At 37.5% G+C, this 27,147-nt stretch overlaps 1 protein-coding gene across 1 annotated transcript in view; it reads right to left on the bottom strand.

Annotated features, from left to right (window-relative positions):
* Positions 1 to 27,147, bottom strand: part of CPED1 (cadherin like and PC-esterase domain containing 1) — a 141,235-nt gene that overhangs the window by 63,306 nt on the left and 50,782 nt on the right. The window contains exons 8-16 of the mRNA XM_058022857.1: positions 18,621 to 18,763; positions 17,180 to 17,252; positions 15,453 to 15,620; positions 14,391 to 14,495; positions 13,217 to 13,386; positions 7,075 to 7,142; positions 6,703 to 6,747; positions 4,674 to 4,860; positions 3,738 to 3,906 (exon numbers count right to left, since the gene is read on the bottom strand). Of these exons, the coding sequence (XP_057878840.1) occupies positions 3,738 to 3,906; positions 4,674 to 4,860; positions 6,703 to 6,747; positions 7,075 to 7,142; positions 13,217 to 13,386; positions 14,391 to 14,495; positions 15,453 to 15,620; positions 17,180 to 17,252; positions 18,621 to 18,763 (1,128 nt within the window). The remainder of the gene's footprint in view (positions 1 to 3,737; positions 3,907 to 4,673; positions 4,861 to 6,702; positions 6,748 to 7,074; positions 7,143 to 13,216; positions 13,387 to 14,390; positions 14,496 to 15,452; positions 15,621 to 17,179; positions 17,253 to 18,620; positions 18,764 to 27,147) is intronic.

The following is a 27,147-nucleotide window of genomic DNA, read 5'->3' as shown; positions in this document are numbered from 1 at the left end:
TAGACAGACAGAGAAATAAATATGTTGTTGCTAGCATCTTGTTTCCAGCTGCATTGCAGCTGTTTAGTGTTATATGTCAGCAATGCTATGCCAGTATCTCATCATAAGCTCTGTTGGGCTTCTTAAGCTATCAGGAAAAGAATATGATAAAAGGATTTACAAAAATACAAGAGATAATGATACATAAGCATTAGATGTTCTATAAAAATCAGGAAAGTTTTTGAAGCTGTTCTGTAAGTTCATTCTGTCAGATCTGCAAAAGCTGTGGGACAGCCAGAACATCAGCCCACTGCACTGCACTGATTTTGGAATCAAATGTACAAATGCACAAAAGAAAATATAAGAGAATGAAACACACTGTGCTATAAAATATAGCATTAGCTATCCATTGCTTTCAATATAAATGCAAACCCAAATAAATATCCGTATTATTAAAATACAACAAAAACCAAGAAGCCAAACTCACCCACAACCAACCAACTGTCCAAACAAAGAAACAAAACAAGTCATGTGGCAACAGGACACTGTAGGTACAAATAGATACAGAAGTTCACAGGGTCAAAAAAGGTTCCCTAAGCACATCAGTAGTTAATCCCCAGGATTGCAGCTAGGCAAATATTAACAATCAGAGGCTGCGTCCACACATTTCAAGTGAGGCATAGATAGATCTGTTTGCATTTTAAAGATAATGGGCAGTACAAGAATGAATAAAATATTTTGTCCTTTATGACAGTATGTACATAGTCTGGGATCTTTCACTTGAGAGTGATGCTGATAACTCTGTCTTAAGAGCTCACGGTTTTTTCTGCTGACTGCCCTGGATTTTGACTATCTTCCATATCACAGTTTCAGAGGTGATAATGAAATGGCACCACTTCTTTCAAGGAGATTTAATTTGAATATTGTCAACAAATGCAAAAAACTAAGTTCAAGAAAAAATCAATAACCTCTCAATTTACAGTCCAAACAATATTGTCAAAATGCAGAACACAGAATGGAAGGCAACCAAATCTGCTGAAGGTGCTACTGTGAGATGACAGTTTATCCTCCACTAATTTGGTTTTAATGGGGATATTACAGCTGCTATCAAGAAGTACAGGAGACAATGTTTTTTTTCCCTTTTTAGGGGTTGCAAGGCTTGGAACCACACACTTCTCAACTCGATACCTTGAAATTAATCCAGGATTATTCAACTGCATGAGAATTTCTAGACTGTTGGAAACCACATCCCACACTCTGTCTTTTTATTGTATGCTTCTTTATAGTATCATCTTGCTATGAAACCTGAATATCCTAAAGAGATTAAACATAAAAGAAAGTGAGGAAAAAAAGCTGATGGATTAGAATTTTAACTGAAGCCTTCTATGAGAAAGACCACACCACTATCAGTGGCCTTTCCCTCCTCATGTGTGATCCCACTTGTGCCTAGTCAAGCGTCCAAGTGTCCAAAGACTCCATCAGCTCATGTTGTATTTATCTTTTTTCTCCTAAAACAGGGTTTCATTACTAAGAGAACAAGTATTCATGCCACTGATGGGGGTGTATCAACTGGCTCTGCAAGGCTGCATAATTTTCTCTGGTATGAAGAGCAAAATGTAATGATGCTGTTTAAGACCTGAGTTCTGTGTTGATTAAAAAAAATCATTCTAAGCAATTGACAATACATTCTGTTCTAGCAAATAGGAAAAAAAGCGTTTTAAATGTTTTAGAATGCCATTTCTATCTCCAGCTCCAGCCTTTGTTTGTTTTTTAAAGGCACTCTCTGATAAGTTTGCCTCTAACATATCTGAAAGTTGTTTTAGAATCTCATACTGTATCTTCACAGTGCTTATTAGATACCACAAGAATGCTTTTCATCTCATTTTTACTCTAAACTCCTGAAGTCATCCCTAGCTCTGAACAACTGTATTAGTTAGAGAGTAGTTATTCACAGAGGAGCAGAAAACCAACCTCAATCAAAAGAAATTTCTAAAACATTTTTCATTTTTATCAGTCTAGATCTCTTTGCCTTCACAGTGCTTCAAAGATTCACACTCAGTCTCATAAATGGTATCATAAAACATTAACAGCAGTGTAAACTCTGGTGTCGGAAGATATTTTTGAGGTTGAATTCCTGTTCCTACACTCAGATACTTGTCCCAAATAAAGACACAAAAAGAGCTTTCTTCACATCTTTCCAGACAGTGTGTTCTCCTAATAATATAACTATAGTTCAGCTTACATCTGTTTTCCATTTCATATTGTCACACTTAAGATGTCATGCAGGTTTCTGTACAACTGAACTGAAATCTCAGCTATTATATGTGTTCATTCTTATTTTACTGTAGCAACTACTAGATGTAGTGTTCAGTCAGTGCAAATATAAGAAGATGGTCCTTGACCTTTTGAGCTTGTAAGAGAAGTCTGACAGAAGAGACAAAGAATAGGTGGAGGGCCAGACAACATCATAATCAGGTATTCAGGTCACCACTCAGTACACTATGACTACTACCTACATTTTCTCTGGCAGTCCTGATTTGCAGATTGAGATAATTATTGTCAACACAGAATTTGCTATCAACATTTATAATCTCTTTGACTCCTGTTTTAAGCCCTTGAGCTTATTTCTCCACAAGAAAAACAACATCCCCACCATATAAATCCTCTGCCTTTTACCACCCTGGTCTCCCACCTTCTTCTGCAGTAAATGGAAGGAAACCAGGGAAGGGAAACAAGTTTTGCTAAAGAATATACTAAGATCTTCATAGAGAAAATAAATAAAGATAGGATTAGATATCTGACATGAACAAGCATGATAGTTTCAACACAATAGCTTTGAAAATTCTGCTTCCTGGTTGCAGAATTAATTATGACAAAACATTTTACTCCTGGATGATCTGGAACAAACCCATCAATCCTTTTAATCTGCCTAAAACTCCAAAGAAAAATACACTGCCAGTGATTACCATTTATAATGCCACTTCCTGCTTTGAACTGCCTGGTTTATCTTTGCCCATCATATCAATCAGCAGCCAACATTTAGTCCTCAAACTCTGGAATACAAACAGCTCTGATCCAGCATGTGTCCCAGGTTTTCTCTCTCATCCATAATATTTTTATCACTATAGTTTCATCAACTGATATCTTCACTGTTACTTTCACTAGCTTTCTTCCATTTTGGAGTCTAATTTAGCTTGAACTCCCCTTTCCCAGCCTTTATTAAGCCATATTGGATAGTTTGCTCCTTTTTGCATTCAACAGACCCACTCCTTCCTAAGGACTGCTATTTATTGGCAGTAAATTATGTGCATTCCCAATTTTTTATTTGGATAAATGTGATGTAAGCAACAGTCATCCCTTCCTTTGGAATTATGAGTGAGGCTTTTTTTATTGTGTTTATTGGTCTAGAATAAACAGTGTTCATTCATAAATTATGCAGCAGCATTTATCTTGAACACTGATAAATAGACTGTCATAGATATCTTTCCTAGTAAAAGGATTTCCATGGCTCCAATGTCAGAGAAAGACAGTTATGATAAGTTATAAGAAAGTTTTGGCTGACCAAGGTAAGGATTACTTAACCTGGAGCTCTCAAATACATGGTAACAGGTACTTACACTGAGCTTGCCTTTTACATCCAAAATGTTGCATAAATGCTGAATTTCAGACAATTCAACAAAAATTAATTTATACCATGGGATGAACAGAAACCAGCTATTCCCATTAATGTGTATAGCAAAAGAATGTAGAGACAATACCTGCACAAAGCCACACATCATGTAGTCATCAAACAAAGGGAGGCTGGGGCGGTCCTCGCGATAAATTGTGATTCTGTAGCTGCCCACAATTTCAGGGCTGGGCTGAGAATCATCCGTTAAGAGAATGATGACTTTGTTCAAGCCAAGGCCAAGGGGGTAGTTAGCAATGCTGTATGACAAAACAGGAAAGAAGAGCAATAAACACTAAAGAAACAAAGACTTACACTCTTTTATCTATGGCTGCTAAACTTTTCTTGCTCCTAGAGTCTGCTACTTCTAACATTTTCTTTTTCTTACAAAATACATGAGCTTAAATAAAAACAGTGCAAAATAGGATTTGTAACTCTCTGAAGATCTTTCAAGAAGAAAAAATATTGAGAGTGAAATTTAGTGAAAACAGTGGCAATGGTAAACATTCTGACATGAAATCTGTGAATGAAATCATTAGGGACAATAATTCCTGGCAGGCCCAAATTTGTGATGACATCAGCAGGGAGACAAATGCAGTCAGAAGTGTAGCTAGCTGCTGAAATTTTCCACTAGCCAAACATGATGGACTCCCAGACAAGCTGCTCAGAGAGACAGACCAGAGCAAAGCTGAGCTGTGCTCTTCTTCCTTTAGCAGGGAAATAAATGCTGAAAGGCACAGAAGTGCACATGCAGGGCTTTTACTTTTCAGCGTAAAGAACATCTTGCTATTCTTATTCATTCTACAAGGAAGAAATCTTTGAGCTTTTCACATACAATCATGTTGACTTCATGTTAACTTCAGTTAACATCAAAACAGGAAAATATTGGGAGGAAGAATTTAATGACATTTAAATAATTTAATGATTTGATTTAAATTATTTAATTTCTCTGCCATAAAAAATATTTTGGAACATTATAATATATATCCAAAATTAAGTTTTTGCACTCATATTTTGTTGCTCATACCTTGGCCCCTTCTTGTTGTCGAGGTGTACATGGCATTGACAGTTAGAGGGTTCTGCTCCTATCTTCACTGTCACCATGTCAAATGGCACTTCTGCATAGTATTCTCTGATCTTTGGGTTAAACTGAGGATTCAGGTCCAGCTGTGGACTGGTGAAGATCTGTCTGATATGAGATAGGGTATCTTTATCTGTTCGAAGAAGATATCAAAGAAGAAAAAAAGTGAACTGTATGAACATTTTGGAACAACATGCAACTTCTGGCAGACTGATACCATGTACAGTGGCAAGATATTTAATGCCTAATGATTTGAGACTCATAATCCTCCTGAAAAGTTTTGATGGAGTTTGTAATGGCACTTGAGAGAAATCTGTAGGTCTTGGAGGGATTTTAAACATTCAGTGTTCAATCACAAAAGTCCTAGTCACAAAATTCAAAGCCTGGGTAATCCTTTGAAAATGGAAGGATTAAGTCTGGGAGATCTGTCTCTAGTTAGTTAACTGAAACTTAAAGAAGAGGTAGGCCAAAATTCATAACCTGCTTAGGTACCAGGCTGTGTACAGGCTTTATGTACAAGTGTAATTTTCAATAAAAATCAAAATAAGTTAGACATACTCTTACTGCTCATAAGAACAAGTCACATGGAGATATCAAGACCCACGGGGTCATTTGCAGTACAGCTGGAAGAATGTTTTATGAAAATTCCTATATCTACAAATTCCAGCTCCTTTCCTGTGTATGAAATCTCCACAATCAAATCCTATTTGCTCGAATGTGTCTTTTATTTCATAGTGTTTGCCAAATTACTCATGAGAATATTTGCTGGCAACCTACTTACGACAAATATTTTAATCCAGCCTATTGGATTCAGATCTACAGTATAACACATTCAAAACTGCTTTACACATATATTCATTAGTACATATTTTAAACTGGGTACTTCAGAAAATATTACAGATAGGAATCTCCTTTACTATAACAGCTGAAAAATCTTGTGGCTTAAAAGACTAAAAAATGATGCAAATATTTTTATTTCTACTTTGAAATATCTGCCCCAAGAAACAAAACAGGGCAATTTGAGAACTCTCTTTCGTGGATTAAAATTTAAGGGAAGATATTCCAATGAAAGAACAGAATTTGGGCTAGCTTTGTAGGGGAATAGAGACTTACACATTGACACAGAGAAGGTATTTAAAAACCCCCCTACAAATGAGAAAAAACATTTCTCTATATTCAGTGTACGCCTTACTTAATAATGTTGTCTCACTGCTAGCTTAAAAATGAAGAGGAATTTCAAAGTAAAATTAATTGAGGTATTTTTAAAATAAAAGGTTCATGCAGTTAGAATGGTGATGCCACTCAGCCAGCCCAGGAGCACTTCTGGACTCTATCTGGCACAACAATGGTTCCTGGAGGCAGCATGAGATCAGCAACTGAGGGGACATGAGGCTCAATGAGTAGCAAAACATTTCCACCATTTACAAATGTGCCCCTCAGATAATTTGAGAACGAGGAAGGCAGCAGAAAGCATTGCTACCACCAAAAAAAAAAAAAATAACATCTTTACAGATCTTTAAAAATACTTTAAATATTCTGACAAGCAGATATTTTATAAAAACTCCTCATCTCTTAAGAAGCTCCTTAATACTCCATTATTGAGCTGAATACAAAGCTTTAAACAAAGCTGATTAAACTCCAGAAAAGTTTAAAGGTTTTTCCACATGAACAAATGTATGATGAGGTTATTGGAAAGAGGGGGGGCAAAAGTCTATTGAAGTCTGACAAGTGATCAATGAGTTCTGGAATACTCACATTAATATGACATACAGCAAAGTTTACTTTTAGTTTTGAGGCTTATTTAAAATAACAGCCCATTTATTGAGTTTGTATAAACATTCTTGGTACTTAAAAATCCTTTTATTCTCAGTAAAAGCCTACAAATATTCTATTCACTTAGAGATAATGTAGAGAAACCCAAGAAAATTTTTCAAGAATTTTTTCCCCTCTGTGCTCTAGAAAGACATTTACTTACCATAACTGCATTTTCTTTCTCCAGTCCTACTGGAATAATGCAATGCTGAAAGATAAATAGAAACAGCTAATAATTTTCTGTTCTCACTCACATTACAGTCCTATTGGAGAAGTAACCATCTTTTACTTTTAAGAGATATGTCTTTTGATTCTTTACAGTGTGAGATCTTCACTTTAAGCTTGCAAATGCTGCTCATGGGCCCCACTTAGCAACTTACATAAGATAAGGAAGAATTTGGTCTTTTATATGTAGTAAGCAAAGACTTTCCAGCTGGAATGCAAGGCAAGGTGATCTAAATCCACATTTAAATAATAGGAAATAATATAGATAGGAAAAACATACTATATAAATGATCTCACTCTGAACCCTTACCTTCATGATTCTTCTTGAAGTCAGAAGGAACATTCTGCTTACGACTCATATTTTCTTGAGAAAGTTGCCTGTCAATTCAATAGCAGACATATTTCTACATTAATGGAAGGAACAGAAACAATGAAATATTTTGCAAAAAATGTAGTTATGGTATCCCAGGGCACACAGTATTTTATTATTCTCCATAGAAATATGAACATTCTGGATTCATATTCTCAGCATTAGAGATATTACCTGAGTGAACATAACAGAAAACACACATTTCATAATGCATGGCAGCACATCACATCAATAGAAAAAAAAGAAATATAGATGCATTGCTGGGAAGAGGAACAGTGGATGTAGCCAAGGAGAAAATAAACCATATCTCTTAACTACTTCTGTAATAGAGGTTTTTTGCATATACTTGAGATTAAATTTAGACTTTCTTCAAAAAGGATTAAATAAAAATGAAGGCATGTCTCCAGGTGATTATCTGTGCTGACATTAGGATGAATCCCTAAAATGGAACCTCTATGTGTTTTGCTTTGTTTGGAAATTCAAAACAAATCCTGTGTGTGTGTGTGGGGGGGGGGGGGGGGGGTAAAATCTCTGTGAAAAAAAGGCAGAGTAATTTGCAACAAATAATCAACATGTCAGTGGTGCCCATACTGTGAACTCTGGAGATTTTTTCTTTCAAGTAGATTTTTGATAGCATGGCAGAAAAAAAGGGAGTAGTCTTCTCTTCAACCCTCTAGCTGATAAGATCTTTTTGGAGGTCCATTAGCATTTCTTGAAGCTTCCACTGGTTTTCCTCTGAGTGTTTCCTTTAGAAGTTCTCATAATGCAGCTTGTTCCTGGATACTGCAGCTCAGATTTTGGAGGACACAAAGCCACTGTCTGTGCCAAGGAAGGGAGGTCACAATACTGTTCTGTGCAATCATCCATCACTGATGTTTCAACAGGAGCTTCTGAAAGCAGTATTGAGGTCCATCATGGAAAGGTAAACTGTCCAGTGATAAAAAAAATGCCCAGTGATAAAACAGATTTCTGCATTAACTCAAGGAGATAAGGAAAGAAGCAGCTGGCAGATCTATGTGTGCAGGAAAATGTAGATCTGAGCTTGCAGTGTCTGGACAACCACCCTAAATCCATGCAAACTCATTACCTACTGCAAAGGAGACACCTAAACTCTTGGAGGGCTTGCTTTCCAAGGAGTAAGTAATTTTGCACCTCTCTTTCTGCTTGTCAAGGAAGTAAAAGCTAACATCAGTCAAATACTGTTACATATAGGTAAAGCCTTATAAAATAAGGACCTTGTTACCTTTGTAAATTCATGGCTCAGGCCTGCTACTTCAGCTAAGTAGAAGAGGACTGTCCCAAAGTGACTCAGTGGAATTAGAAGTAGAAAAACAAGTTATATAACCATTACATGTTTACATCTTAGTGTTTGGTGGTTGGCTGGATTATGTTTGTTATGATTTAAAACTATGTAACTGATAAAGGCCTGGCTGCTTAAAAAAGCCTGGCTTTTGCAATAAAGCAGCACTCCTTTGCACCTGCCTGGGAACTCTGCATCGCTTTGCTTTGTACATCTGGCACCTGAACAAAATAAATTTTTTCTCTCTGCTGTTCCTTTTTTGCTTGCCTGGTCCCAAAGCCTGTTTTACATTGAAAGCAACATGTCTTAACTCTATAAAATGACAGACTTTGATTTAGTCAGAGAACACCTCAGGAGTGCAGCAGGAGAGCCATCACAACTGCACGGCCCCTGCTCACAAAGGAACAGCATGACCTGTATGAATCTCAAATCTGTAGAGACTGCAATTAACTTCAGACAGCATTAAGAGACATATAATAACTATATCTGATTACAGCAGGGTAGCAAAATGTAATACTTGGAAATCATATTAGAGAAAGATACTCAGATTGCAACAGGGCCAGCAGGTCTGGGGCAGTGATTGTCCCCCTGCACTCAGCACTGGTGAGGTCACACCTTGAATCTTACATTCAGTTTTGGCTTCTCACTACATGAAAGGCATTGAAATGCTGGAGCAGGTCCAGATAAGGGTAATGAAGCTGGGGAAGGGGCTGCAGCACAAGCCTTATGAGGAGCAGCTCGGTGAGGTGAGGGTGTTCAGTCAGCACAACAAGAGGCTCAGGGGAGACCTTATCGCTCTCTACAACTCCCTGAAACAAGGCTGTACCAGGTGGAGTCATTCTCTCACATCATAAGTGGTAGGATGAGATGAACCTTTCCAATATTAATGACTCTGTGGTTCAATGATTTATCTCTGCTGCAGCCTGAGCTTTTTAATCATCAGCACCATGAAGCTTTCCTTTGTCCAAGCTCCTTGCAATCAGCAGAATGAGATATGATGCAGTTATGAAGCTCCTCCTAACACAGAGGGCTTTGCAGACTCCTTTCCTTCACATGCTGTTAGTCAAGAAAGGACCTTGATCTGTTTGAGAGGCCCCCTATTTACCCACTTAGGTATCTTGGAGGTGTCAAGTACAGAGGTGCTCTTTCTTTGCCTACTCACTTTGCAGTTAGCTCCAATGAAACTAATGTCTGTATGTCAGTACCCTTGGTGAGTGCATGCTCGTCAAATGTACCTTGCAGAAGATTCCCAGTGTGTACATCCCAAACTATTAACTGTGAGCCTGCTCTTTAGGAATCCCTCTGATTCAGCAAACAAGAAAGTCAAAGGATTGACAGTAGCAGGAGTAATATAGCTCTGATTGTCTATGCAATCAGACATAAGCAATGAAGGACATGTATAAAAAGAATATTTCACAAAATTTAAATATAAAAAAAGAAAAACTAGTCACTTTAGGTGTCTCTGATGGATATTTTACTTGTGAATGGTGCGACTTTTAACGGGTCATAAACTCAAGATTGAGACCATATTTCAATATTCTGTAGAGTTATGAATTTTCTTTCTTTAGATGATGTTATGTAGTTCTCTCTTCAAAATAAGTCCTCTATTTTGTAGAGTGTTTGTTTGGCTTCAGTCACAGTTTCCATGAGGACACTTGGGTCCTTAAATGAAATTCCTTGTGCCGATCTTCAGAAGTGAAATAAAAAAATTCAGATGCAAGAGTGGGATTAATTTTCTGGCACTTAATCCAACTGTCTCTCTCGATTCCTCCTTCCTTCTGCCTCGCACTCCTCCCATTCTAGGTCAGTGATCTTAGACTTGCCTTCCTTTGTCATTGCCTTTTTTGTTCCATAGTACAAAACATGTTAATTTCTCAGACTTCCCAGGTAATTGACATGACCCAGTTAAATTCCAAAAAAGTATTTTCAGCCCACATTCAGTCTGAGGCCTGATGCTTCCAGTTTGAACTAAAAAAGGGCTTGCATATGAGAAGCTAGAACCACTTCTCCAAATACATCAGCTGATTTCAAAAAACCATTTGCAGCTTTTTGACCTGCTTAGTCTTTTGTCTGTTTCAGATACAGAAGGGTTAGCTTTACTCACTAATCTGATTCTTCCATGCTATCTGACATAGCCAAATATACTTTCCATGACACCTCATTGCCCCTATTTCAAAAGGCAGCAGTTATGTATGTCCTAGTCATATCAGAAGTATAAACTGCAAAGAGTTGAAAAAAGTCAATACAAAAATGCAAAATTTTTTTTCAGAGTACATGGTTAGATGTAATATCTTTTACTAATACATCTGAGGTGGTCATTTTCAGCCAGACTGTAATTATTTCATTATTGAGATGAGTTTCTAGAGTTGTTCTTACTTCTCCTGTGGGAAGGAATTCAGAGGGTTCACTAATACTATATAAGGTTTCAACACTAGTCATATAGATGAAATGATTTAAAGTATGTGGACTAGGAAGCATCTTTATATCCTGCCTTCATTCTATAGAGTCATGATCAGTGAATGAAGTAATTTTACAAGACCTCAGTCAGAAGTCACTACTTTTCCCATATATTTCTTGTCTGGACACTCAGTTATGCAATCACTAGATTTGATAAACAGAAATACCAGTATTCCACAGTCAGAGAAATAAGAACTGTTAAATAAATTGACTGAACAGCCTGGCCTTAACTGAAGAAATTTAGGGAAAGTGTTCTGATATACAAACTCATCAAAGCTGGGGGTAAAATGTTTAATCAAGGGTCAAAGAGAATGAATACCTGAGTTATTTGGGGAGTAAGTACAACTAAGCTCTTTCTTCCTTGCAATTAAGTATAATCACATGTATATCTGACACATGCATCACCCTCACATGCATGTAGCTAAGGGAGTGGAAGATTCTGATTTAGCAATGTCAAAGGACATGTTTTTTTATACAGTGAATGAAGAGAAAGGTGTTATTAGCTTAGCCACTGCAGAAAAATAAAGAGCAAAGAAGCAGATTGGCCTATGCCCTAGAGAAAGGTCATGGTACTTCTACATATTTATACACATACAATAATGTTGAGCTTGAAGGAGAAAAAGAGGCCAAGGGGCTTGCTCAAAATGAGTGAGTGGCACAGCTTAGATTAGAACAGAAAGCTGCTAAAGGCTGGTATGCTTTGATATGCAAACCTAAATATTTCTGCAAAAGGGCAAGGGCTTATACATGAATGCAAGCAGCTGCATCTTTGAGTTACTTCTCACGGAGAGAGATCAGAGTGGTCAGCAGTAATAACAATAATTTAGCACTTACATGGAACTGTGTATATTTAAAACTCTAATAAACAGATACCTAGATAAAGTATAAGGTCCCCTTTACAGTAAAGCAAGCAAACATACAGATAATTATTGATTTGCTGAAATTCGCCTAATTCAGTGAGGAACAAAATTAAAACTTAAATCTTACAGATGCCTTATATACTCACTACAGCATTCTCCCAGCAAAATGCATGTATTAGTATCATTCACACATTCATCTTGAGACTCAGTGGAATGGAACATACACATTGTCTAATGTGCCTCTGTTGCCAAGCCCTTGTTTGTATGTCATAAATGTCAGTAGTCAGTATGGCATATATGTATATGAAACACCATTAGCTAAGAGATAATGAAAACAGAAAGCACATTTTGAAAAATTTTATACTGAACATACAGTATACTATGCTTAGTCCTTCCTTCCTTCCTTCCTTCCTTCCTTCCTTCCTTCCTTCCTTCCTTCCTTCCTTCCTTCCTTCCTTCCTTCCTTCCTTCCTTCCTTCCTTCCTTCCTTCCTTCCTTCCTTCCGCCACTTCCTTCCTTCCGCCACTTCCTTCCTTCCTTCCTTCCGCCACTTCCTTCCTTCCTTCCTTCCTTCCTTCCTTCCTTCCTTCCTTCCTTCCTTCCTTCCTTCCTTCCTTCCTTCCTTCCTTCCTTCCTTCCTTCCTTCCTTCCTTCCTTCCTTCCTTCCTTCCTTCCTTCCTTCCTTCCTTCCTTCCTTCCTTCCTTCCTTCCTTCCTTCCTTCCTTCCTTCCTTCCTTCCTTCCTTCCTTCCTTCCTTCCCTCCTTCCTTCCTTCCTTCCCTCCCTCCCTCCCTCCCTCCCTCCCTCCCCCTCTCCCTCCCTCCCTCCCTCCCCTCCCTCTCTTCTTTCCTTGTTCTGTCTTTCATTTCCTCTTTCCCTCCTCAGGAAAGTTAAAGTTTCTTTGCAAAAGTTAAGTGGATCTAACCTTCTCATTACAGCATTTTTCTATCTTTTCACAAAGAGTTAAAATCATGTTCTCGAAGTATTATGCTTTCTGACCTTTCTGTTGGACAGAAAAGTTGGAGCCAATCAAAATTATTAATTATTTTGGAAAAATATTCACCTGAAATTTTATATTTTCTGTACAGTTTTGCTGCTAATTGGTGCATAAATTAAGACAGTCTTAACCCTGGGAAATGCTCCTGATTTAGAGTTTACAGTTGTTTAGGAAAAGAAAATGTACCTAATTAATCTTTCTTTTTAAAATTTACTATAGTTTTAATAAATTTTCAATCCAGAGTCCTTCATATTAGATAGAGAAGCAAAACTTGTTCCACTTAGGAACCTAGCTACAGTTCTGACAGCAGAATGGCTGTCAGGGCTCTAAGTGGGATGATCGAACTTCATCTCAAGGGTTGCAAGTGCACTTACATCTACTGAAGGATTAAGCTTTATGATGCTCGCTGGAGATATTCCAATTATATAACTTAAGAAAATACCTTCAACATATATAATAGTTAACTTACCACTCTGAAAGATTTGTTTGTGCCTCTTTATTCATGAACTGGAACTGTTGAAGGACACTGGACAGCAACCAGTGGACAGTCAGGACTGAACTAAGCCGCCTCATTGGGTCTAGCATTTGATAGAGGTCGCGCAGCAGCATTTGGATCTTGGGTGCAGAAGAAGGGAAAAGCTGAGAAGAGAGACACTGATTTGAGACAACACAGTATGATATTTGTAGAATGCAAAGATATGAAAAATGATCAGAAGACAGTATATACAGCTTACAGCTGGTTACATATTAATGCTCTTTCCCACATACTTAGAAAAGGACTGTCATGCCCAGCCTTGCAAATCAGGATTAGCAGTATTGACATGGAAGCTGATCTCCTCTGCCTCTGAACTGGCCCTGAGTGTAGCTCAGTTGGTCAGAGAATGAAGCTAGGGTTACAGGTTCAGTCCCTGTATTGGCCATTCACTTAAGAGTTGGACTTGGTGATCCTTCTGGGCCCCTTCCAACACAGGTGATTCTATGAAAGTGCTTCTTCAGAAAGTGTCATCAGTCTCCATCCCTAATACTCATCCAGAAAGTCTCACAGAAATCCTGATGTCATACACACTTTCTGAACAACAGACTCAGTTGAAAATCCTTTATTTTCTGAATACTCAACATTTCCCTCATTACCTGTACCTACTCACTGACACTGATTATTTTTCCTCCATGTGTGTTCTTCTCCAAAAATGAACTCAAAGCATGAAGAGGAGGACATATTCCACCTGCTTTTTTTTGCCACTTTTTCATCTATATCTACTCTTTGATAATGATCTCACTATTGTACTTTCTCTAGTCCATCCACTCACTCCTGCTTTTGCTTCACTGTCATTCTATTTTCTTACCACCTCATTAGTCATTTACATGGTTCACCTTCTTTTCCTTTCCTTCTATTTCCTGGTCTCCATTTCTGCTTTAGCTGTCCTTTTCAGTGGAAGCTCAGCTCAAATACTCTATTTCTTTATTTTAAATTAAATTCAAATGATCCACCAAAGTAAAATCCGTGTTACCTCTATCTTCTTGCTTCCCTGCCCATCCATCCTAATTACATGTGCCAGAGACAGCAGAGAATGGTAATGAAGGAGGAATGTTAAGAGATTTACATAAAATATATATCCAATAAAATAAAACCCTGTTTATTTTACCAGCTCAAATTGTCCAAGACTCTTCAGCTCCTTTATGAAAGTAGTCATTGAATTTATTTCTTCCAAAGAGAAACATTGCTCAGCTTCTCTGTTGTCTGTTCCATCCTGGGAAGAAAAGGGCAGCATGTTCTGGTGAAATCACATGGAAAGCAATGTGCTTTCATTAGACCCCAATCCCTTCACTGATCATAGGAACAAGTCACAGCAGCTCTCCACAAGCCCTAACCTCAGCCAGCCAGCTCCTAGATAGCTCATCCCATTATTAAGTCTAGAATAAAGCAGATTGTGCCCTGGCATTGTCTAGAAACATTGTCTAGAAGCAAACCAACAGAAACTCCTGGTCTCTGGAGCACGGGCTGTGTAATCGTATCACTGCATGTCTGGATATCTGCACCTTTCTACTTTATCCTGACATAAATTTAGAACCCATGACCCTGTTTTAGCCACATCTGTCCAAGAGGTGGAAGTTGCCTGGATAATTTAGTCCCTGTAAGTCTTTCCAGCAACAGACTCCTCGGAAAGGCATCCTTAAAAGTTCCTAGACTGAGAGAAATACTGTTGAAAGAGATGTCTGCTTGTCAGAAATGGTTTTTACTAGTGAAGTAAAATTTGTGCAGATTCTATTATTACAAAAAAAAAAAAATTCTGGAACTGGATCTTGCATTGAAAGTAAGACACAAAGTTGTAAGAAAAAAAATTTAATTCTGATGCTCATGGATTTCCATGCATGAGTTAACCAATTCTAGATGAAATTGCGAAAACACACAAATCTTTATATTAAAAAAAAGACAATTTTTAAAAAGAGTGGGAAAATTGATTTTTAAAGCTTTAAATATATCTTTCAATCACAGTATTTTTGAAAATGACATAATTTGAGAGACGAAGTTTTACAAAAAAAATTAAATTGTTCAATAAAGTAACAGTTTTACTCCACAGCATACAATAAAAGATGGTCCTGATTAAATAAAACCATTCTATAAGCTGGCAGCAACAATTTTAGAAGTACACAATTTAAAACTAAATATTTTCAAATAATAATACAAAAAAGTTGGAATGTACTACCTTGCTCACAGATGATTCATATATTTTTTGCAAAGCTTCTATGAAACTGGATGTTGAGGATTCATTAGATAAGAGAAATTTAAATGTATCTTCAAAAAGAAGTTCTTTGGAAATTTGGTCCTGAGTAGTCGATTCATTGTCAGCTTGGAAGTCAAAGTTTTCATGCACCTGTTGGAAAAAAAATTATAAAAATGTACAACTTAAATAAAAAGTCCAATCTTCTCATAGCAATAAATACTAAACTGTAACTTTTAAAAAGACATAATAACACAAACTGACAGGATTATAAAACAAGTGCTGTGCCACATCGTCTGTCCCAACCCCGTACCGCAATGTTTGCTGCTCTCCAGTGGGCAGAGTGCAGTATTGCGGACACGTGTGAACAGATTTCTTACCTATTTGATTGGAAATTTGATTAAAAATATAAAATATCAGATTATATGCTAATATAACTCATTAAAAACTCATGTACTAAGGATTACTACAGAACATCTGTTAGTACAGAAGAAAGTAAAAGTTTTGCAATCTATAAGCACAATTAAAAATTATTTTTTATGAAATATGACTAAAACATTAATAAACACAAATATAGAACCAATATGAATAGGTTGTGTGCATAATATAAATTACAAGATATAATATTCAAAGTCAATTTTGCATTAATTATCAACAGCTATTTTCCAGAGACATTTGTTTTTTCAGAAAAAAACACTAAATCCTACTGATTTCCTATAAACTTATGGGTAATGGATAATAGTTGAAACTTCTATGCAGGAGGGCAAACACTATGTTTTATTTTTTAAGTTCTTCTGGGATAATTTTTTTACAGCCTGGTGTACAATTATCAAGTTGTTATGACATACCACATTTCTCATACTAACTAAATAAGTCTTCTTAGACTAATTAAAAATGTTGTCTTCATTGACTTTTTAAATTCTGCAAACTTCCTTCCTTTCATATATGCATTTTTCCAATGTGTTTAAAGGATTTTTTTTTCCTGAAGAATGCAGAGATTGACTGCATTGTTATTACTAGACACTTGAACAGATTTTAAGTGGGGATACATTAATTAATTTTTGTTAATATTTGTATATCATAAATATAAAGAAAATGTTACATACCTAGGCATATGCATATTCATGTGTATACATGAGGTAACGAGAACAGCTGGAAAGCAGTACAATAATTGCTTCAGGACAGGTTGTTCTGAGGCAGGAGTGGTACAAAACCTGGCACAGTCTCATTTCCCTGGTTTTAAGGGCCTTGTGGATCATCCAGGAAGAAGGCAGCACAGTGGAGGTCAAAGCAGGTAATGAAATGAAGAAGTACAATCCAATTTATGGAGAACTTTAATTCGTATTAAAAGCCAGTTGTGGTTTTTTAATTTCCTCTATTCATCTTTGGTCTGTCACATTTAAAACCTAACTCCACTCTTATGCAGTGCTTCTTATGGATTTTGTTTCACTGATATTCATTTGGGGTAATAGCTAATCTTTTAATGTAAACTGAGAAGTTTGCACATTTTGATGGTCTGGGGAATTTCATCATGGGAACTCTGACTCTTAAAAACTGGTTTCTTCTACAGAAACTCTTCACAATCAGCCAAAATAATATTAAAGTGTTGGTACATTTCTTAGACATTTGAGGGTACCTATCAAAGAGGTTTTTCTGCTGTGTTTTTGGTGCAATTTTGTTGAGTGAAGCAATAATTTGTGCAATTTTCTCACCTTTAGAACTACTGGGTGTATGGACATGCCAAATCCAATGTCAAAGGTAAGCATCTGAAAACATTGGCTGCATCTGAAATACAACATAAAAGGAGCCTGTTTCAGTGAGGGTAGGTACTGTTGGGAAATACAGAATCATAGAATAATTTAGGCTGGAAAAGACCTTTAAGATCATTGTTTCCAATCACAAACCTAGCACTGCCAAGCCCATAATTCAACCATGTCCCTATACACAGTAAAATTCAATACATACACAGGTCCAGAGAACACATGCAGGAAAACATACACACATAGGTCAAGAAACAACATGTGACACAGACTAAATAAATTTCTAAGAAGAGTCAGCAGCATTAAATACAGAAGGAATCAGATTATGAGGTGATGAAAATAGTGCTGTATAAAAGTGGTTTTAATGTTTGGCATAGAGGCAGGTGAATTATGTTGAAGGAAAAAATGCCTTTTGAAGAGAATGAATGAGGTCCTGCAAAAGCTTTGAGGATATTTGGAGGGGAAGAGATGGTGAAACACTCCAGGCTCAGTTGAGCAAAGAGCTCTGCTGCAGCTATGGGGATGTTTGGAGGCATGGACCAGGAGCTATAAACAAGTCTTGTGTTCATAAACAAGAGAGTCCATTTCATTGGTAAAAAAGGGATTTTGGACCACTGTCAAAATAGCTTCATCCCCATTACACTCCTCCCCTCTTTGCTACCCTCTCCACTCACAATGTAAGCTTTATTCCCAACTTGTCTAAGTCAAATAATGAGCTTTACGTTACTGCTACTAAAACACCTGGTTCTCAAAATAGGCTTAAACACATAAATTTAATAAATAGCAACTTATTTAGTACTTATCATAAAAATGTCAGAGATGGGACATAACGTACATAAAACAAATAATAATTTTATTTAGTAAAAATATTACATAATTGAGGTTGATTTATGTGTAAGAATTATAGCACTAATAGTAGTGATTACACACAGAAATGTGACTGTGAGTGCCTATACTTCATAGCATACGCTTTATAAAGTGTTTTACAGTGTCTCTTGTTAAGATTGCTTGCTAGAGCCAGCTCTGAACAATCTGGGCTACTCTAGCATTAAATACTTGACATATGACAGAATGCTCACTGAAAGGAAATACAGCTTCATGTATGTTAGGACTAGCCCAATTGCAAGTGATTTCTGTTCATTTGTGCTGCCTGAAACACTTCATTAGGACCGCATCTGGTCCTAAGTATTTATCAGAACCTTTTCACAAGCTAGAAACATTGGGGATATTAAAGAGTTGTACTCCTTAAACACAGCATGTCCTTACTTTATAAAGAAGTATGAAATAGATGGGAATTTTTTATTTTAAGATACTTGTATCTTCTGCAATTTTTATTCTGTTCTAAGGAGCTATCTTGACACTAGCATTACAATGACTACTGCAATTCACTTACTGATTGAAAGAATTTGGTCCTGAGGCAGATGATTTGCTGAAGACCTCAGTTATAAGTAGAAGTTTGTTTATAGCCTCCTTCATGTTGTTGAAGGCTTGTTGGGGAGAACTGTTTCTGAAGAATATCTCAAAAAACCTTTGCAGCTGTGAAAGAGAATACATACATTTTTGAGCAGTTACAGTGCTTAAAACCATAAATTAAAAGACTGATAGAAATAAAAATTGCCTTGTAATATCATCTTCAATTCTTATTCATTTGCACAATGAAGTGGAATGAAAAGCTCCACACGCCACACTAATAGAGAATGACATTTTATTTACAAATAAGTATATCAGAAACAAAATCTGTACAAATGGTTTTAAAAATATTGCTCAGAATCTATGCTTACCTTGATAAAACCTTTTGCTGTCACTGATTATAGGCAAAAAACCTCAAAACACCACTTGAATCTTCACCAGTGGGTAATAGCAAACTCAAAGTAAAAGCCTTCTCTTTTCCTAACATACTGTGCCAAGGGCTGTCCCACTGGACCTTGACTACACATCCTTACCCCCAGTCAAGAAGCTTTAAACAGAGTATAGAAGAAAGATGCTGGGAAAATGATCAGCCACTGCAGCCCATATTTGGACCAAACTCTGCATATTCTGTGGTTTTCAGGCTCATGAATCCTCCCAATGGCATTTTTACTGACCTGCTGTCAGTAAATGTAATATTTACGGACAGTCCTGTCCTCAGGTGCTTTCATCACTCATGCAAATTCACCCTGATCATCACTTCAGATAGAGATTCCAGGAAACAACTGGAGCAGCACAGAGACCCAGTGAAGAGTGGGACATAGGCAGGTTTTGTAGTGTCAGAGTGCTTGGTGCTAAGAAAGGGGCTGACTTTGAACCATATTTCCATTAGAGTTACCATTGGGCTGAGTGTACCCTCTGCCCAATCATCCAGGCATTTAACAAAGATGCTGAACAGGAACAGACCCAGTAAGGATCTCTGCACACAACGCTAGTTCCTGGTGATGTGCTATGATGTGCTGACACCACAACTTAGAGCATTCTTCTCTATACCCTAGTCCACAGTATTTTCTAGAAAGTTTTGGAATCTTCCCTTCTGAGCATAAATACTTTCAAGCACACTGGTCTGCACTGGCACAGATTAATGGCTTTTGGTTTCTTCAGGTAGCATATTGTAGTTAAATGTAATAGGCACTTTTCAATTTCCTTTTTAAAAATACTGTAACATTGCTTACAGCCAGCCATGGGAGATTGGTGCAGCTAACATTGATCCTCCTTTGCTTTTGCTCTCTTCGGTTTCACTAACTCCATCCAGTTGTGCTGGTAAATAATTGAAGGGTAGGAATTTGGTCTGTTTGCCTTCCTGTTCTTATCACCTCTGTTTTTATTTCAACAAGTGATTGCCTTGCCAAGTTTTATTGACTAAAAGAATGGTGACCCATGCACAGATCTGTGCTGAAGGTATATAGTGCCTGTGACTTTATTTTGTCTTTTCAGTAAAGCTATTTGAAATGCTAGTAGGGAAAAAATGACAACAACATACATGCCTGAAGTTATAAAATTAAACTTGTGACTGCAGGAAGTGGTGCAGCAAAGGTTGCATGTATAGCCTCAACTCTGTTTTTTTTATATTTGCTTGATGTTGATATCTTGAATTAAATCACACTGTATTTCTACACTGTAGAATGTTTTTCATGTCTACTGCAGTTCCATGAGCCTATGGAGCAAAGGAGCCTCAGATGCATTATTTAGAGATTATACAGCTCCTCACATCACAGTCTATTTCATCTCCAAAACAGGCTGAGAAGGAGTCCTTTTTTCCCAAAGCCTAAGACCACCAAAGCTGTGTTTCTCCCACAGAGTGGTACAAAGATTAAGAACAAGAAGCTCCACATTTTTCAGATCAGTTCTGATTCAGATGCACCTCCAAGGGAAATTGTTCCACTTTAGTTCCTTGTTCAGGACAAAACCAGTTAATTAAACTGTTCATGTGAATAAAGAAAAAAAATGAAGGCTCATCTCACCAAGGTGGTTAGTTCTTTGATCAGGACGAACACAGTTAATTAAACTGTTCATGTTAAATAAGTTTAAAAATTAAAATGAAGGCCCATCTCATCAAGGTGGCTCTTCAGCTGAATTTTGCAATTATTTCCAGCACCTCTGCCACATTCTGCACACAACTTACGTTCCCACTACTGTGGCTTGCACAGAGTAACTAACTTACTAAATCCACAGTGGGTATTGAAGGACTAAGTAAGATGTGCTATTGTGCTGCACAGGGAGCATAAGGAGTTGAAGAGTTTAATAAAGAGAGATGGGGATTAGTGGAAGGAAGAGCAAGAGTGCCATTAGCTCATCTGCTTTCTCACCATCAATCAATTTCCAAGTACATAAACACAAAGGATATGTAATGCATACATTTCTAGTAACAATTGATGAAGACAGGCTGGCTTGCCCTACTGGTACTCAGAGCATCCTGATGGCTATTATTAGTCAACTGTTGCCATCAAAACAGGCATGAAAATAAAACTGACATCTCCAAGAAACTGCATTATAGTTACAGCTCTCCTTAGCCAGCCTAGAAAAGAAACATTGCTCAACAGGTTCTCATTAGAGGATATCAGGTTTTAAACCAATGTTTATTCTATGCCAATGGCTGAAAATAAATATTTAGGCAGCCTGGTTCAGGACCAATAGAGATGAGATGAATACTTCAGGTTAAATACCAATTCATTAAAAAATCCTATTTAAAGAAGTTCAGATTAGATTTGACTTCAACAGATTCCACATGATTTACAGCAATAGATAGGAAAAATTTAAAGTGTATGGGTTAAGGCTGATAATGTGTGAAAATCTGCAGCAACCTCAGGTTCTTCTGAGTGAATAAAAGTATATCAATATCTGTGTTCAACTGCAAAATACTAAAGAGCTGAAGGTTTCTTCAAGTGACCACCACTGATGCTGATCCTCTGCCTTTCAGAGGAAACAGACTGCTTGTCCAGCAAAATGCACCCTCACCATTGACAGAGTGTGATTAACAGAAGCCTGGAACAATTTAAAGAGGACAGAGTAGGAAATACTGCTGGCAATTACAGGAACCTATTCTGGGAGAAAGCTGACCTCTGGCTGGCCAATTTTTAAGCAGAGGAACAGGGTTTAAATTTTAGTAGGCTGTAAGACTAAATGCAGACATGCATATTTATTTTATACAATGACACCATTATATACAGAACTGCAAGATTTCTCAGAAGCTGAAGGTGTTCACCCAAATGCTGGACTCCTACAGGTGGAGGTATGTTCCAAATATTTATGTAATGCCTTACAGAAGTGTGCAAATGCAGTCAAGTTACATGGATCAAGTACACATTTTCTGTAAAGGCAGAATGAACTAGAAATACTCTTCAAATTAATTTAAACTCATTGACCTTTCACTGCCCAATAAATTCTTGCTTTAGGAAAAGCCACTGGGGGAAAAAAAAGGCCAACTCAATATTAATTTTATGATGCTTTTTCTTTTACCCATTTTGACATCTAGTTTTTAAAATCTGCAGTCATTAAAAGTAGCCTGATAATCTCAATGACAGAGATCCCTCTGGCTCCTCAAAAATACACTGAATCATCAGGTAAAGGTCGGACACATTGAAAAAATGCAATTTAATTGACAAAGGAATTCTGATTTGCAGACTTCATGCATAGAACCATGGAGCCTGAAGAGTGGAAGAGTGTGGCACTCACTGGATGAAAGTTATGATGACTGTAGTAATTCCCTCAAGAAGATTTTCCTCTGGCAATTTTTCTGCAAATTAATTTCTCAGGAGAGCTGCTGGGGCAGCCTGGGGCAGTTACCTTAATGGTCATCTGAGGATTGCCTCGAGAAAGAGTATAAAACCAAACTGTAGTGATCTTTCTGAGATTGCCTTCTAGCTCAATCCTAAACAATCTTACCTCCTGATGAAACAAACAAGAAAGATTTTCCTTAACTAATATTGGGAATGGCCATAAAATCAAACTTAGAATACCTTCCTTTACTGACTGCACTACTTAGCTCTCTGCTGATTGTGACAGGTGTTCAGAGACACAGCTCACAAGAAAATTCTCTCAGGTGACAATATTGCAGAGGAATCCCACACTACAAGACTGCACAGCTTATGTCTATGTACAAGCTACATGTCTAAGTTCCCTTTACACCTCACTGCTGCACACAGATGCTTGAAGAGCATAATTTATGGCATCCTAAAGCAGATGTCTCAAAACAGTGACATTAACTGCAATCTGAAACTGCTTGGTTCCCCTGGAGAATCTAAGTGAGACACTGAAGACAGACAGGAGATCTATCACTGGAGTGCTCACACAGCCTTCCCATGGACACCACCACCTGTGTACCTGGAGTATGCAGAACTGTCTGGGATGATGTTTGACCAAATTTAACCATGATACAGAGGAATGTGACCATCAGCAAGGTTAAACAGTAACCAGGAAATTACAAAGTGACTTTTGGAACAAAGTAGTCAGCTTGGAAAATAACAGAATAGGAGCAGGAAAATTTGCAGCAGTGTCGCAGACATTTTTCCACAGAAATCCTTTCTTTCAGATTTCTGTGTCTTCTGGAAGGCAGAGGCCTCAGAAGGGAAGGTAAACAATTGTTATCAGCTGCTGTGGAATGCAATAGGATTCACCTTGATTGGCTCATTTTCTATGTTTATAATTAAGGGCCAATCACCAGTGCAAGCTAGGGGACTGAGTCCCTGGACACAACTTTGTTTGGGATTCTTTTCTATCTATTCTTAGCTTAGCTAGCAGCTCTGCAAACCTCTCTCTATATTCTATTAGTATAGTCATAATGTATTATATATAATATCTTAATAAATCAAGCCTTCTGATCAAGATACAAGAGTCACCGTCTCTCTATCACCAGCCGCGCCCACTCAGGCACGGTAATACAGCAGCAGAAAGTGGAAGAGTGGAGAAAGCAGTGGTGGAGAAAGCAGCAGCCAAAACCTGGTCAGGCACTGCCACAAATCAGCCTGCTAGCACCACAGCTTCTGCCTAGACTTCAGGGAATACTGGGATGTAAGGATGGGCACGGGTCCTGCGTGGGTACATGTGAAATGGGCACTCACAGAGCAGAGCCCCCACTTCTACAAGCAGAGGTGCAGAAAGAAGGGAGAGCAGCACTGTGTCTAACCTTTGTTGCCTGTGAGATAGAGGCTGGATAAACATGGGTGGATGAGCAGATGCCACCAGAGCATCAGAGAGCATTTACAGAAGGATGTTTAGAAATGTGCAAGGTTCAATGAAGTGTTTTAAGTGCCTGGCATAAGGATTTATCTCTTCTGTTACTGAAACTGATAGAAGGTATATTATAATTAGTGGCTGCCAGTTGATTGCATATCATCAGTTAGAAACTTCTGGGTTTGGTTAGACAATGTGAACTCCTACATTCTTTCCTGCAACAGTAACTCCCATTTGGGGGCATGGATGAGCTCTGAACCTACCTCAGAGGCAAAGAGGTAGAAGAAAAGAAACCATTACTGAGTAATTCAATGCAATTTTGAGGTTTACATTTTAGCATTTAGAACTTCCTACTTTACAGTATTCATGTGAATCGACTTTGAAATCGATTACTGGTTCCTAGTAGTAGCCTTCAAAATGACATGGCAGACAAAGTTATCAGGGTAAGAGCTGAAAGTAAGGTTTATGTCTGAGGAGTAAAAGCATGACCTCTGGTTTCCAGAAATTACTCTTTTTGAAGTAGCAAAGGGCATACTCTCCAGATTGTTCTGTTGTGCACTGGAGCTGTTGCACTCCCTCTGATCAGCTGGATCTTCAGGCTCTCAATGTCTTACAGTAATTGCCTCTTCTTGAAAATAGCTTGAATAAATTCAATAAATCTCTAAAACTTTCAACTTAGGCTCTATTCTATCAGTTCACTTTTGAACATTTACTCTTTTTACTGAGTCTATCTTTGGTGAAATTTCTTCACCAAATAGTTTGGGGCGTATGTAGTTGTTCATAGGTATAAAAATACTGGTTTACACAAAGACAAGAATCTCCTTGATTATATGTACGGAAGCATCTAGATATCTGAGATGTCTGCAAGAATAAAAACTAATTCCACACAGAAGGCCAAGAAGAAGCATACTTAGTAATGAAGCAATTTCATATATTGTCTGCTACCACAGGTGGACCTTTCTGCTGACCAGAGCATATAAAAATAGTCAAAGGCCATGTAATGGGAGAAAAATGTACCCATGAATCAGGTACCAATGCTTCCAGAATAAAACACAAAGAAAACAGTTCAGTAATTTATCATAAATTTATTGCATTAGCTTCAGGTAGATCTGTTTATTCCACTCTTGATTTATGTTAGAATCTGCCCTTTCTCTGCAGCTCTAACAGGGCACTTGATGCAAGGGAAAATCACATTAGTGTCCAACTATTTTTTACAGTAGATTTCCCAGTTCTGTATATATTTTTCATTATGTATGATTTTTAGAAAGATGAAATAAAATTGTCCAGAAAAAAAAATATTCAGAAAAAGCCCCAACATCTTGCCCCTTAACACTTTCATAACCTAATTACGTGGAGAAGAAAAGGCCATCTGAGAAAGGTTCCTTTTCTCTAGAACTCGTTGCTCCTAAGACTAAGTCCAAAAGCAAAAATCCAGTTACCAGCCTCAGCAACGATGAAATTAGGCTTTTTGACTGAGTCTGAACTAAGAATGGTTTCCCAATTCAGCTCTGACTTATTAGTGGGAATGTAAAGGTGATTTACTAACAGTGTTTCCCAGGTTGCTGTGAGGACCAAAAGTGTATCATCTTGACTGAGGGAAGCTGGAATTCAGAAAAAGGAAGAATGAGAAGAGTCTGGGTAGTAGGAGGCAAGTCTAGGAAAGCTGGAAGCCAGAGAAGGGTATGCTTACAGAGCTGACTGGAATGAACAGCCAAGGCAAGAGGAGGTGTGAACTAGAAAAACACCAGACAGCTAAGGGCCAGGATAATAGTGGAAAAACTTATGACACATCCACATGTTGTAAAGGACATTTAGTCTCAAGCTCTTACTTAGCTACATAGGGATGTTCAGAATGAGAATAGCAGAAAAGAACTCCAGAAAGAATTTTGTTTGTGCACTGCATGACAGGTTGACATAGATGAAGAAGACAAAGAAGGAAGGATTTCTTATTCTTTCTTTTAAGACAATAATTAAGGATATGAAATCAAGTAATATTTGACTTTGCTTAAATTTTAAAGCAAACAAATACTCTTTATCAAGCAACACATAAATAATCTGTACAGTATCACTGCTTGAAGACATTGCTAAGACCAAAAGCATTCATGAATTTAAAAATCTAGTAGAAAATTGCATGCATAAAAGCCCACTGGAGCTTATTAAACATCAAGACATACATTCTACTTCCAGTTTTGTGTTCCTAACCCCACAGGTTACCAGAAATAAATATAGTCTGCCTAGGGAGCACTACCACTTTATGTTTGTCCTGCTACAGAGTTTCATGATGCTCTCTTAACTGCCACAAATGGAGTGTCAGACTAAGCATGTCTTCGATCTCCCCAGTCCAGACTGACTTCCATTCTTACATGAGTGAAAAGAGAAATTATAGATACCATGAGGAAAGAAAACAGAGATGGCACTATATTATGTCCAGTCTCCCAGGAAGAAGAGCACCACAGCATTCTACAGAGCATAATAAGTGAATTTAATTTTAGTCCCAAGTAAACATGCAATCTAATTGATTAAGAATTAATGGTAATTTTTCTTTTGTGTTTGCTCCTGTAAGTGACAAGGCAGTGATATTAAATTAAAAAACAAAAAAACAAAACAAAACAAAAAAACCAACAAAAAAAAAATCCCAAAAAAGTAAAATAAAGAAAAAAAAATACCAAGCCTTCAAGCATCTTTTTCTTCATCTTCAAGCATGTTTTCAAGCATCTTGCTCTTTACCTGTATATATGTTTGCATTCTATCTCACGTTAAATATGTGTGGGTGCTACTTCAAGTAGTACCAAAGTTGGGCACTTGAGGGCAATACTGTAACTTAATTTCCACCATGCTCGGCTCTAAGCCAGACTGCCACGTCATATTAAGAGATGGATTTCCTGTAAAGATGAGGGTCCAGTTTTATTTGCATGTATGCTAAGTAGAAAAAAATATTTCCTTACTCAAGTTTCCAAATGCTTAATACACAAAGAGAGTTTCAGTTACAGTGATTCACACCACAGCAAACTAAACAGCAAACTGCTTTAATAAATTATACTTACTGCACTTCACAACTAGAAAATTACTTAAGAACAGAGTTTCATCTGAGCACATCAAGGGTTATGCAAGAACACCAGTCAAGGAACTCAAGTCCAAGAGGCACCTGTCTATTTTGGATGAGCAAAAGGATGATGAGCCATAGCAGGGGCCACGGGAAGTTGCTGACAGCACAGAAGAGCCTCCCCTGATGATGCAGGATGTGGTACCTCTGTCTACAAAAGTGCATCCCTTCATAAAGC

Source organism: Melospiza georgiana, chromosome 4 (genome assembly GCF_028018845.1).
Source record: "Melospiza georgiana isolate bMelGeo1 chromosome 4, bMelGeo1.pri, whole genome shotgun sequence".
NCBI classification, from domain to species: domain Eukaryota; kingdom Metazoa; phylum Chordata; class Aves; order Passeriformes; family Passerellidae; genus Melospiza; species Melospiza georgiana.
The sequence above is the reverse complement of the archived record's forward strand: the minus strand, read 5'-3'. Positions and strand labels throughout refer to the sequence as shown.